Raw genomic sequence first — 14,508 nt, forward strand, 5'->3', positions numbered from 1 at the left:
TTATTTTAATCATGTACCACGTTTAACATTGTCCATTGTGGAAACTAAATCAAACAATGGAAATTCCAGGATGGACTGTAACAATATTAAGAAAAGGAAAGTTACTATTCACCATATAACTGGTGTGGTTTCAGCTGCCTGAGGCTGTAGTCATGTCTGAGAGTTGCGTGCGTGCGTGCGTGTGTGTGTGTGTGTGTGTGTGTGTGTGTGTGTGTGTGTGTATTGTTGATGAAGACCTTACTGGCTGACAGACTTTTTGTTGTGCCTATCTGTGACTCAGCATGTCCACTACATGGTGAGTAGCAACTTTCCTTTTCATACCATTGTGTAAACTGTAATTTACAATGTAAAACATGTTCGCTGCACAACATACACGACTAGCGCTCAGACTGTTCTCAACCCATTTCACGACCTCACTAACTATAATAATGCAATCATGTAACCTGTACTGTACAATATTTCATATTATAATTATTTACTGTGTTTAATATTGTCCACTGCGTAAAGTGTAATTTACAACATTAAAAAACAAGTCTGGTGCACAACATTCTATGAAAGTTGATTGTACCTTTGATTATAATGTTCTGTTACCTGAGAACTAGTGTTCCCTGCGGACACTAGTTGGTTGTTTCCTGAAGTTCCTGTAAGCCAAAAACTGTTAGAAATAACAATAAAAAAATCAGTGAAACAATACAGTTTACTTGTTTCTCAACCTTAAATATGGAATTGTTCTACCACGACGTGAAGGAAGAATCCATAAATAAAATTATAGCTCCCCATTTGTCTCTGCTCCGCTTATATACTATTTTTACAGTGTCACATACCACATCACCATCTGGTGGTATTTAATGTTACATTAGGCAGTTGCCATAACATTTTGCAATCATAGTTCACATGACAGTCTCTTCCAACCAATATGCCAATTACATGCAACAATCATGTACTAGCACATCTTTCTCTTCAACATTCATTTCACTATGGACAACTCGTCCCTTACGAAGTGTATGTTATGTCGCAACTATTGTGAAGTTTTTCATACTGACATCATGAACACGTTCACCACTATTCATCGGCTGGTCCTTATTGCATTTTTAACTTGTTGGTAAAATGAAGATTTTTTTTCTCAACAAGTATTTTAATTTTATTACCTGGTGTTAGCCACAGCATCCCATGAGTGTTTTTACAATAATGGAAACTCCAAGACGCAATAACATACAAAAAATGTGAACAGGCATCTGCTGATGACTCCCATTGATGATGTGGGTGTTTGAGTGTGTATGCACAACCATTAATCATCAACACACAATACAATAGTATCTTTAAAATAATGCTTCCATATGTTAGACCTTCGTCCATTTCACCCCCCTCCCCCTCCTCTTTACTCAAAATTCTAAAAGATCTATGACGTCCTGCTTTGAGCAGGAATTAAAAATGATGACCTAACATAAATTAAAATCACACAAGTTTTATAATAATTATCCAGGTAGCCTTCCTTCAGGTGATTTTTAATGATGGCAATATTTGAATTCCTATCTCACATTTATTTCTGCCCACCACCACCACCACCACCACCACCACCACCACCACCTGGTTTGAAATCGTGCCTATTGCTTGTCTAATTCGATCCCACCCAGTCTTGTGCCCCCCAAGACCTATGTGAAAGTTCGTTGCTTTTTAGAGAGGGATTTTTGCTTTCTCTGGTTGTATTTTCTTTTAGTAGCGACTCACAATAATATCCTGTACATTTTTCCAGCTTTCTCCATGTACTAAAATTTAGTCAACAAGATCTACAGTGTTTTCATTCCTAACAAAATATAATACTAAGACAATTTCATTTTTTATATAATTAACTGCCATTTGGTTCATCAATTAATTTTAGTTCACAGCATTTAAAGCAACAAAGTAAGTGACTTGTTCAGTTAATAAAGATGCTTCATCAGTTTTATAGAACACAACAGAAAAACTCACCTTCCCCCACATCTTCATCTGCAGCGGCAGCTCCTTGAGCAGTTGGTGCAGGACTGGATGGCGTTTCTGGACCAGATGACTTTTCCTTCTGGGAAGGTTCCACTGGCAGCTCGTCCCCTGTAGGGCAGGTGGGAGCCTTGGTATTGTTTGATGCCGACACCCTAAATGTCTTGCCTGGCTGACCTACAGTTGCTTTGGCCTTCTGTGAAGGAGTTTTTGCATCATTTGTAGGCACAGCTGCAACTGCTGGCAAGTCCTCTTCCATTGGTTCTGGTTCTTCAGCATCCTGCTTCTCTCCAGGATGAGGTGATTCACTCAAAGCATCACTTAATGCCATCAGTCCCTGTGTAAAATACAAAATTATTCCAAATGCACTTGAAAACTATGAAAAATGACCTTAGCAAGGCATTTCACTACACATAAGAAGCTATTAAAACTGTTGATAAAAAACTAATGCAATGCCAAGATAAAGTTTAGAGCAAAATATTTTTTCATAGCATATGATATTTTTGTAAGAGTACACACTTTTCAGATAATAATTTAATTCAGAATGTCTATCATCATTAAAAAACTGCTACTAGTTTCCAATAGAACATCACATTTTATTTAGCTACAGTACCGCATCAAAACAATGCTGCTTGTCTGTTATATTGAGCTTTCATGTTCACCTTTCACTGACTTTCTAGATGACACGTGACTGGTCATTTACACATATTTCAGTCTTCCATATTTAAACACTGAAGAGATCTTAACAATCCACATTATTACTTAACAAATGCAGAAAATGAACAACAAAGGGATAATTATTCACTTTCAAATTAATGTCCCATTAAAAGACACAAAATATAGGATGCTAACCAATTCCCTATAATTTTAATTAATCTCCTGCAAAAATGTGTGTTGCAGTGCAAGCACAGATGTGTTCACAAACAGCAGTGATTGATTGTCAGTTTGGTGGCTAAAAGGCCATTTAAAGCATTGTGCTACAGTATGGTTACAGTACAAGTAGGACTACAGTTAAGCTATTATATACTATTCTGTGGCTGACTGCACTACTGAGCATATATGTTATGAAACAGCTGGTTGGTGTAAGTGATTTGATATTACTAATTTGCCCACTGTTCAAGTTTCTTTCATCCGTTAAGAAACGTCTGAACTTCAGTTGGCTGTAATTTAGTAAGGTATGCTTACTTAAAGAACTATTATGTGCTGCTGCTGCTGTTTTACTGTACTTTATAGATATTTTGTGCTTTAAAGGAAGATCATTTTACTCAATCATTACGTAAAGATTTAATTGGTTAGATGATGACTGAATTTTTTATAATTCAACTACGATTAAGTGGGGTGACCCTGTTGCTTCTCGTAAACCGAGGAGGTGTTTATGAACTACCTGTTGAATTACTAAGTGCAGGTAGAATACAAGAAACTGGCTTAAACTGTTTGCACTGCTGTGTATCCAGAATTGTTTCATAAAGTCAAGTGCTCTTGTTTGCAATGGTCAAATAGTTACTTCTTACCTGAAGTGTCTGAAAGCCATTCAATTACGAGTTGCAATTATTTGTTTTAAGGAGAAAAGTTCATACTTTAAAATCTTGGAATTCTTTGTACATATTGTTTACTGTCAATATTATTGATTGGTGGGTTGTTTAAAGTTTTCTGGTCTGACCATCTGTGTTCAAGCATATAAAATTTTGAAGAGACTAACAATAAATCTGCTTTTAAGGTATGTTTATAAAGTGCTTGAACCCTACCAGTCCCCTCCCACACCTATCATTTCAATAGGTTAACGATTTGTTTTTACTTTCGTACATAACTAACCATTTGAGGTTTTAATCATTGATTCTCCTGAAGAAGAAATTTTTAAAGATGCTGAAACCTAAGTCAAGGGGATTTCAAGAAACCTTGTACTACTGCAACTGATTTGGATGGTAATATGGTGGGTAATCCTACCAAGGTATGCACAATTTGATATCTTTGTTTATATGAGATCTGCTGCCAATTTCTGTAACTGTTTAGCTTTTCCAGGTCTTCCTACAGTGCACTACAATTTTCTGGCATTGCATGATTTGTGAATAATCTAAAAGAGCTCCTAATGTTATTCACCAGATCATTTGTGTACAGCGTTTCCCACGTTCAATGCAAGCACTGTTTCTAACATTGTGCAGGAGTGTGATCACCACTTGATGCTCAGGCTCACTGATTGTACTATGGCAGGAGGTATGTTGGTTTCAGCTAAGAACCAACTAGATGAGACAGGAGGGCATGGGAAAGAAGTGTGAGAAAATAACTGTGCCATTTAGCTCTTCAGACTGATGTGTCAGTAGTACTTGCTCACAAATTCAAACTGGAATAGATTAAATTATGGAAGCCAACATATTAGTCATATTGTTAGCATATTACTGTTCATGACTGTTTTGGCTTCGCAGCCACTATCAAATATATTGAGTACAGCATCAAACATGCACATAGTCAACTGAGTATGTGCCAACATGTAATTGCTGTACTTGTTTGATATGACAATGGCTGCAAAGCTGAAACTGGTCATGAATTTTAGTTAACTAATAAGTGGCCAATTCACTAAAATTTTACAGAGCAAGGTGTGTGGGATTATCGTACTTGTATTTATATCTCTCCTAATACCAATAATATTATTTTTTCCCCTTTTCTGGTCTTTTTTTCAATAGTAGTGCATATATGTTAGTTACATGAAGTACCTAATTTTTTTCTGCAGCAACCTTTATTAAATTTCATTATTCACTGTATAATTTACTGATTACTGATGACAACAGTACATTTAGTTCTTATAGAAGCATATTGATTAACAAAATATTTATGATTCACTATAGCTGCAAAACGCACTATCTTTAAAATTCATTTACGCTAACAATTGAATATTTCTACATCAAAATAGTCCTCATTCTCCTCTTTCAAGCAAAGATCTTACTTTTCCTGTAAATTTAATCCAAGAAAAATTATTCACATTTAAAATCTGTGTGTTCTAGAGTGTTTCAATATCAAAATGTCATTCGTTCAAAATCCAGTGCCATAGTTTTGTAGCTCTAAAATATATACTTTTACTTAAATAATTTGTTAATTATTTAATTATTCAAATTAAAAGAGTTCACGTACTTGAAAATTCTTAACATACATTTGCAATCCCCGTGCACATTAAACAGTACAGACTGTTTTGTCATTTGGTACTTATATAGCTCTTAGTTAAACAAACTATCGTATCTATGTTCATTTTCATTTCCTTTTCTTTTATGGTAACATCTGAAACAGAACAGCTTAGTACTCTGCCAATTTATAATTTTTTTAATACGTGCATCTTCATGTATAAAGTCACAGTCTGTAGCTGCTATTCACTCAGTACTGTCACTGTGTCATTCAGCCATTAATCAGTAGTTAAAATGGTTAGTTATTACATGTTAGACCAAAATGCAGACATGCCAGAGCTGGTGGTCATGTGTGCATTAGATGTGCTTACTTGTGTCAATGAATGTGTATGGTGTTCCCTTTTTTGACAAAGGCTGTAGCTGAAAGCTAATGGGTAAGTGCCTTTTAGTTGTGCCTGTCTGCAACTTAACGTGACATCTTTTCGGTAAGTAGCAATCTATCTTTCCCTTACATTGTTAATTTTATCTACAAATCTTTTTGTGAGTTATAGGAGGAAGCTGCAAACTAGTGGTTGATTCTTCTAGCAACATATGCTCTTGGAACTTAAACAGCGGATTTCTCTGAGGTGATCAGGGTTGATTTAAGGCCCAACCAACGTTCAGGTGCCAAGCAAACGTGCAGGATTTGCGTACAGTATGTATCACAATTAATAGTGAAATCTGACTCTGGTGAAAGTGTACAAGGGTGGGAGGAGGGTAGGGGCATTAAGAAGTCACTTGTGTGGAAAAATGTTCTCGAACCGGTCCTGGATGCAAATATGTACACTATGAATGTATCAAGAGACAGAAGGGAGGCACCCACATGCCTTCACCAAAAGTGGAAAAAGAACAGAGCTGTCAATTTTGCCTTTTATGTTTCAAACAGACACACTCCAACAGCTCCAGATCTGCCATCTGATGGGTATGCCCGATATTTAGTTCAACAATGTAGAGAATTAAGATTTTATTTACCTGCCAAAGAGAAGGACAAACAATTGAAATTCATGACAGATTATGAAATCTAACTGTAGTTCTCCACTTAATGTAACCTGTAACTCTACTATTAAATTCATAAAAGCAGAAGTAAGGAAATGAAATCTATTTCTGTCAACAATGGGATGCAGTTAATTTAAGACACTGAAAACAGTTTTTACATGAACTTTTCTCATTACTGAAAGAAAAATGGCAAAATAAACAAGAAGAAACAGTTGAGGAAGTCACTATTACCTACCTGATTACCACCAAACCTCCGTGTAACTTCAGCATGGGCTTGTACAAGCTGGGCCTTGATAAGTGCACACAACTTGACACAAACATGGGAATTTGCAACAGTAGGCTGCTGCTGATTCTGCTGCTGTGCCTGGGAGCTATACCTCGCAGCTCTGCCTTCAGAAGCTTGTTGCTGTTGTCCACTGCCTGGTACACCTTCAGATTTACTCAAGTTAGTTGCAGCAGATGGTTTCTCCTGCGCACAATAAAACCACAGACTAAAATAAGGGAATAAGCCTCAATGAAACCTAACACACTGCATCACAAGTCGACTGAACTACCAAGTTGTCTCAATTGTAGCCATTACCTGAGAGAAGCCATTTCTTATTCAATAATCTCTGATTGTACAATAATCTATATACATATAAACTAGCTTAATGCCCATTGTTCACTTATGTTGACTGTATGCTCTGCAGAGATTTTTTTTTTTTCCTGTTTTTATTTACTGTGATTTTCATGTTGTTCACAAACTGCAACACCTTCCAAAATTTTCATGCTAATTAAGGCTGGTAGCTGGAATCTAAAGTTTTTGTTAACAATGCCTTTTGCATTCTTACAGAGATATTTCTATAGCAACTTTCATCCCCTAATAAATATTTCTTTATATCTAACCAAGATGTGAAATACCAATTTTCATAAATTTAATTTAATTTTTTTTTAATGTAACAAAACATTTTCTTAAAAATTTTCATCCCCAATGGGGTTGAATTTCCAGAGACACTAAAACACATATTTTTTAATTTCTAATCAAGAAGACAAATACCCATTGTCATACATGTAGCCTTAAAAAACCTTTAGTAGTTCTTTATTTTCAAAATAACTTTCACCCGCTATTTTACCGCCTTAGCAGTTCAATTTCCAAGAATCCTGAAACACATATTTTTTTCTGATTGATAAACCAAATACCAGTTTTCGTAGTTCTAGCTTCAAAATCCCCTTAATAGCAATATACTTCCAAAAAGCCTTTCATCCCCTATTTTGTCCGCAGCTCGTGGTCTCGTGGCTAGAGGGATTTTATCTGCAGAGGGACTGTGTGTTTGCATTGTCCTCATCATTCCATCACCACCACCACTACTCGTGATAGTGGCTAGACTGGACTGCGTAAAAAATTGGAGTATGAAAAAATTGGGACTTTGTATGGGCGCTGATGAGCACACAGTTAAGCGTCCCAAAAACCAAAATCATCATCATCATCATCATCATCATCATCATCATCATCATCCCCCCCCCCCCCCCCCTTAGGAGTGGAATTTTGGACAATGCCTACACTATAAGGTCCACATCCTCCTCATACTTCAAGTTTCTATCCTTAGCAGTTTGGGATGGGCGATGATGTGACAGTGAATCAGTCTGACTCATTGCACCCCCTTAAGGGTTGAATTTCCAAAAAGAGTGACGTGTATGTTTTACTACTAACAGAGAAGCCAAATACAAGTTTTCATAGATTTAGCTTCAAAAATGCTTGCACAATGAAATATTTCCATAAAAACTTTCATCCCTACAGAGGTTGAATCTCCAAAAATGCTAAAACAGTTATTTCTTTATTTCTGACAAAATTGCCTTAATAGTGAAATTTTTCAAAAATATCCTTCATCCCCTATTTCACCCCTTTATGGTTCAAATTTTGAAAAATCTCTTCTTAAATAATGCCTACAATATACGATCCACGCCTTACCAAAATTTCTGGTTTCTATCCTTAGCTGTTTAGGCTGGGCGATGATAAGTGAGTGAGTGAGTGAGTCAGTCAGTCAGGATAATGTGTTGATCTGTATCTTTTACTATTCTTTATCTTATCTGAGTAACTAATAATGAGGTATTGAATCAAATCTAGAAGAAGGAGAGTTACTATATGGCTTTACTAAAAGAGGAGATAGGCCAATCCCTTGAGGCATCAAGGGATAGTTAATTTTACACTGGAGGGAAGTGTGGGTGTTAAAAATTGTAAAGGGCAACCAATACTTGACAACAGCAAGCAGATTCAAGCAGACGTAGTGTGCAGTAGTTATGCAAATATGAGGAGACTAGTGTATAGAGTGCCTGGTGACCACTGACTACAACAAATACTAATTTTAAGTTTTTCATTTGATTCTTTGATCCTCATACAGTCACAGTTTATTAACATAACCAAGTGTACTTTAATAAACCAAGTGTACTGACAGTTTTTCCCATAATCACAAGTTTTTGATAAGTTCCAATTAATAACGATCATAGTCTTGATATAGTGTGAGGTAACTGATAGTGTTTGATATACAAACACAATCCTACATTTCAATTTGTATTGGTGGAGTGATTAGGGGATAAGCTTAACTTGCCGATTTCCGGATTATCTGAATTCTCGTCACCCCCTCTTTCTTTCATATTCATAATGATAGTGTAATTTTAGAGAAAGAAAGGGACATGGAATGTATAGGAACTTTTCTTTTGTGTGTGTTTGTGTGTGTGTGTGTGTGTGGGAGGGCGGGGGGGGCGCGGACACACGCACGCATGGAAGGGGGGGGGGGGGGGGGGGTTTACACAGGCAAAACGTGTGATTTCAAGTATGGATAATGAGGGCCTTCGTTAGTTTTTTTTAGGTCGCAGTTAAAAAGGACTATAGGTCCAATCGACGGAAGGAAAGACAGCTACAAACAGGGACCTGGAGAAAGTTCCATAAAATATGCCATAGATACAAAGTATGACCTGGATCTTAAAGATTAAATGTCGTTCCAATATTGCTACGACAGATCAAAAGTAAAACGTAGTACACAGCCTGTGCATCATTAGGTAAAATGGCCCATAACTCAGACGGCAAACATAAATGAGAACATAGTGGTTCAAAAAGGGCATTCCGCTAGGAAGTGATGAACTGTCAAAGATTGAGGGGGATCATCACTTAACAATTGACGATGGCTACAAAGACAGTGCCCAATAGACAACCTAGCTACAATAATCTTCTCAGGTTGACAGGGCTGAAAGCAGGTCGTCCAAGTTGCTGGGAGAGGTTTAATTCCCCGGAGCTTGTTCTCATGAAGGGAAGACCAGTGTTGACGCCGAAGTGACGCCACTTGCTGACACATGGCAACAGAGAGATCGTTGGAGGGAATGGAAGAACTAACGGGTCGAAGTATGAGGACTGCAGCCTCGACAGCAGTGTCAGCGGCCTCATTTCCCATCAGACCGATGTGGCCAGGGGCCCACACAAACATCGCAGTGTCTTCATCAAGAGTGAACAAGTGAAAGCTTTCCTGGACCAGTTGCACTAAGGGATGAACAGTGCACAATACACACAGCCTCTGAAGGGCACTGAGAAATTCAGAGTAGAAGTCACAACTGAAAGGCCTGTGTCGCCGGATGTACTGCATGGCCTGATACAGGGCAAAGAGCTCCACTGTAAATATTGAGCAGTGTTCTGGAAGCCAATATAGAAAAATGTCGGCGCCAATGATGAAAGCACACCCGACACAACAGTCAGTCCGAGAGCTATCAGTGTACACAGAGGTATTATTGCGAAGCTCTGTGCTGAGGTCGAGAAATTCTACAGTGCTAGAGCAAGGCTGGAGTAGAGTTCTTAGGAAGTGAATGATGTCCAAGGTGAACACGGGCCACTGTACAAAGCCAAGGCGGTGAAAGGTTCACATCCATTGGGAAAGTGGCAGGTAGCGTGAAGTTAAGCTGCCAGAGCAATAGCCAAAAGTGAACTCCAGGAGGTAACAGACAAGAAGGGATGGGCCCAATACTGGTGATCAAAGGAGCCATCGAAGGAGGAGGCATAGGATGGGTGACCAGGAATGGCAGACAAGTGGCATACGTCTACTGAATAAAAAAATCACACCTGTATGACTGCGATAGTTCGGTAGCTTCTGCTTACAGACTCTCAACAAGGATCGTGTAAAAGGTGCCAGTGGCCAAACAGATGCCATGATGTTGGACTGTATGAAGACAGTATAGGAATGGCAAACATGCAGATGCATAAACACAACACCCATAGTCTGGTTTCGACCAGACAAGGGACCAGTACAAATGGAGGAGGGCGGTCCAATCTGCTACCCAGTAAGTACCTCTGAGGACACATAGGACACTGAAGGATCGCATACAGTGGGCAGTCAGGTAAGACACATGGGAGGACCAAGAAAGTTTCATATCGAGCATGAGCCCCAGGAATTTCGTAGTTTCAATGAATGGAGGAGCAACAGGCCCATGGTGTAAAGATGGTGGAGGAAACCAACTGCACTGCCAGAAAGTTATACAAAAGGTTTTGTCAGTGGAAAAGTGAAAGCTGTTGTCGATTCTCCATGAGGAAAGACGATTGAGACAACACTGAAAATGCCGCTCAAGGAGACAAGTCCATGGAGAACTACAACAGACGGCAAAATTGTCAACGAAAAGGAGCCAGAGATGCCTGCCAGGAGACAGGCCTTAATAGGGTTAATGGCAACAGCAAAGAGGATGATACTCAGAACGGAACCCTGAGGCATGATGTTTTCCTGAATAGAGGGGCCCGACACAGGAGAACCAGTAAGTACCGTGAAAACTCAGTGTTTTAAAATTCCTGAAAGAAATGGGGCACGCAGCCTCGAAAGCCCCATGTGTAGAGTGTACAGAGGATACCAGTCCACCAGCCAGTGCCATAGGCTTTCTCCAAATCAAAAAATACAGCCATAATCTGATATTTCCACAGAAAACCATTCATGACATGGGTTGACAAGGTGACAAGATGGTCAACTGCAGAACACTGTGGTCGAAATCCACAATGTGCAGTGGATAGTATATTATGAGACTCAAGCCACCATACCAGTCGGACATGAATCATATGTTCCATAACCTTGCAAACACAGCTCGTAAGAGAAATGGGGCAATAGCTAGAAAGAAGGTGTTTGTCCTTACCTTGTTTAGGTATGGGTATGACTGGCTTTACGCCAGCATCTGAGTGATGTGCCCTCTGCCCACCAGAAGAGAGAGGTTCTGCAACATCTGAATGCCAACATCGTCTAGCCCTTGGGAGGAGGACTGGGATGAAGTGGCAGCATGATCTAGCTTCCTCATACTAAAAGTAACATTGTTGCACTCACGATCCTGAGAAAAGAAGGATTTTGCTCGAGCCTCTCCACGTTTCCGATGGACTAAGGCAGGGTGATAGTGGGTGGAGCTCAAAATATCTGTAAAATAGAGGCCCAAGGTGTTGGAGATAGCAATAGGGTCCGCTAGGGCATCATCTACTATGGTCAGGCAGGAAACTGGGGAATGGACCTTGGTTCCAGAGAGCCGTTGGAGGTTGGCCCGCATGATGGAAGAGGGAGTGGAACTGTTAAAAAGAATTAGTAAATAAATCCAGCTAGCTTTTTTGCTATCTTGAAGAACACGACGGCCCTGTGCATGCAACTGTTTGCAAAGAAAGCAGTTTGTCATCATATGATGACAGTTAAATATGCGGAGAGCATGTCTATGCACATGTATTGCGTCGCAGCATGCCTCAGTCCATCAAGGGTCCGGGACACAGCATGGCAAAGAGGAAGTGTCAGGAATGGAAATTTCTGCGGTGGTAAGGATAACGTGTGAAAGATGCTCTACTTGGTGATCACCACTGGGGAAATGTTCTTTTTTGAAAGGTCACCAGGGAGGAGTAAAGCCTCCAGTCAGCCTTAGAAAGCTGCCATTTGGGTGTAGACATATATGGGGTAGGAGTCAGCAAATGGATAGCACACGGGAAACAGCCAAACAGCCACTTGAGTAAGTGGAACAGAGAACGTACCACTCAAGATGACAGGCAAGCTGGGCAGTGCAGAAGGGGGGGGGGGGTGTCCAAAAGGGAATAGGTGTGTGTGGAGTCTGAAAGGAATGTGGGTGCTCCTGTGTTAAGACAAGTGAGGTTAACGTGATTGAGAAGGTCACAGCAGTGATAATGTGTCATAAGTTGAGCTAGAGGTATGCAGATGGTCTATGTAGGTACAGAGGAGATTATAGGGTCACAAGAATAACATGAAATAGAACTATATAAATATTTTGTGCAACTAACACAGCTGTAGAATGATGTGAAATGAAATGGTGCGAAGATAAGTTGATTTAAGATATAAATTGAATCAGGTACTGAAAAAAGCATGGTATAACGATGTGGATGTAACAGGTATGTATAATAATCTGTGACTGCAATAATTTCAAAGGAAGTTTGCAAAACAAAACCACCCAGAGATCTATATATGTTAATAATTCAGTGACTTATATTAATAAAACTGGATGCAGAACCAAAAATTCATACAATAGTCAAAATGGTGATGATAGTGTCATGGGAAGATTAAAAAATAGAGATTAACTGGAAACCAAATTTTATCTAATACTTTCAATACATTAACGTATGGAAATTTCACAATGGAGGAGGGGGGGAGGGCGAGGTGTGCAAAGAAGTCCAGATCAAAATTCACCATGTGGTATGCAATAGGTAAAGTTTTCATTTATGTGTGATGGCTTGCTACTTTCTGAAGCTGCTGATTGTACGGTCGTGATATGGTTTAATACAACAACAGAAAATACTGTATTTTTCTTTCACAGTTGTACCATACAGCAACAAGACTTCTACTGAGAGGAGCATTATAGATTTAACCACATAATTCTTGAGCCAGTGGGTAGTGACACCCGCTGAAGGTGACATGAAGATGTTAATTGGGAGGGGGCAACAGGATGGAGGGTGCAGGGATAGTGGTTTACTGGATGATGAGCCCAGGACAATTACAGGACTCAAGGACATGTTGTAAGGATAACTCCCATCTGCATAGTTCAGAAAAGCTGATGTGGAGGAAAGAATCACAATAGCTGGGGTTGGGAAGGAGTCATTGAAACTGAACATATTGTGCTCAGTTGCATGTTGTGTCACTGATTGGTCAACTTTGTTCTTGCAATGCCAGTGGCCATTCATCCTAATTGACAGATTGTTGATAGTCATACAGACATAAAAATCTGTGCAATATTAGCAGAAGAACAGGTATGTGACATGACTACTTTCACAGGTGGCCTGACTTCCAGTAAGGGTAGTAACCTTATGATAGGACTGGAGTAGGAAGTGCTAAGTGGGTGGATCATGCAGGTCTTGCACCTTGATCTACCACAGGAATATGATCCCTGTGGCAAGGGGTTGGGAATTGGAGTGGCATAGCGACGGAATAGCGTGTTGTGTGGATTGGGTGTGAAACAGAACACCACTTTAGGATGGGTGGATAGGACCTTGTGAAGGATGTCCCTCATTTCAGTGCAAGATGAGAGATAATCAAAGCCACGATGATGGATTCAGTACAGCTGTTCCAGTCCACGGTGATATTAGGTGACCGGTGGCAGGGGGGAGGTGGAAGGGAGTAGGGGGAGGGGCGGGCAGGCACTCCTTCGTAGCTGATTCTTTGGTGTGGTGGAAGGATTGGGAATGTGTCAGAATATGGTACATGAAATTGTTTGCGGACTAGGTCTGGGGGTAGTGTCTCTCTGTGAAGGCCTCGTGAGACCTCCAGCATACAGGGCAACGGAGTTCTTGTCACTGCAGATATATTGTCTATGGGTTGCTAAGCTGTATGGGAGGGACTTCTTGGTATGGAAAGGATGGCAGATGTTGAAATGCTGGTACTGTCGGTGGTTAGTGGGTTTAATGTGGATCAGAGAGTCAGAGAGGTGGCGGTCAATACCCATGAAGGTGGCACATTGGATAGAGAAGGGTCAGGTGAAGAGGACTGGAGAGAAGTGCTGAGGTTGTGTAGGAATTTGGACAGGATGTCTTGGCCCTGAGTCCAGATCATAAAGGTATCAATGACCCTGAACCAGAGGTTGGGAGGTTTGGGAGGTTACAAAGGTTTCCTCTAGATGACCTGTAAACAGTTTAGCATAGGAGAGTGCCATGCAAATGTCCATGGCTGTGCCATGGACTTGTTCACATATCTTCCCCTCAAAGGAAAAATCATTGCGAGTGATTATGTAGTTGGTAAGGTGTATAAGGAATGAGGAGGTGGGTTTGGAGTCTGAAAGATGGTGGGAGAGGTAGTGTCTGACAGTGGTAAGACCAAGAGCGTATGGAATGTGGTGTCAACAGGTATGAGTAGGGATCCAGGAGATGAAGTGGTGGGCATGATGTGGAGTCGGTGAAGAAAGTGGTTAGTATCTTAGA

General features: G+C 40.0%; 1 protein-coding gene across 1 annotated transcript in view; it reads right to left on the minus strand.

The window, feature by feature from the left end:
• LOC124591296 ((E3-independent) E2 ubiquitin-conjugating enzyme) overlaps positions 1-14,508 on the minus strand; it is a 234,699-nt gene that overhangs the window by 30,368 nt on the left and 189,823 nt on the right. Inside the window, exons 15-16 of the mRNA XM_047131723.1 lie at positions 6,355-6,588; positions 1,969-2,311 (exon numbers count right to left, since the gene is read on the minus strand). Of these exons, the coding sequence (XP_046987679.1) occupies positions 1,969-2,311; positions 6,355-6,588 (577 nt within the window). The remainder of the gene's footprint in view (positions 1-1,968; positions 2,312-6,354; positions 6,589-14,508) is intronic.

This window comes from Schistocerca americana, chromosome 2 (genome assembly GCF_021461395.2).
Source record: "Schistocerca americana isolate TAMUIC-IGC-003095 chromosome 2, iqSchAmer2.1, whole genome shotgun sequence".
Taxonomy (NCBI): Eukaryota; Metazoa; Arthropoda; class Insecta; order Orthoptera; family Acrididae; genus Schistocerca; species Schistocerca americana.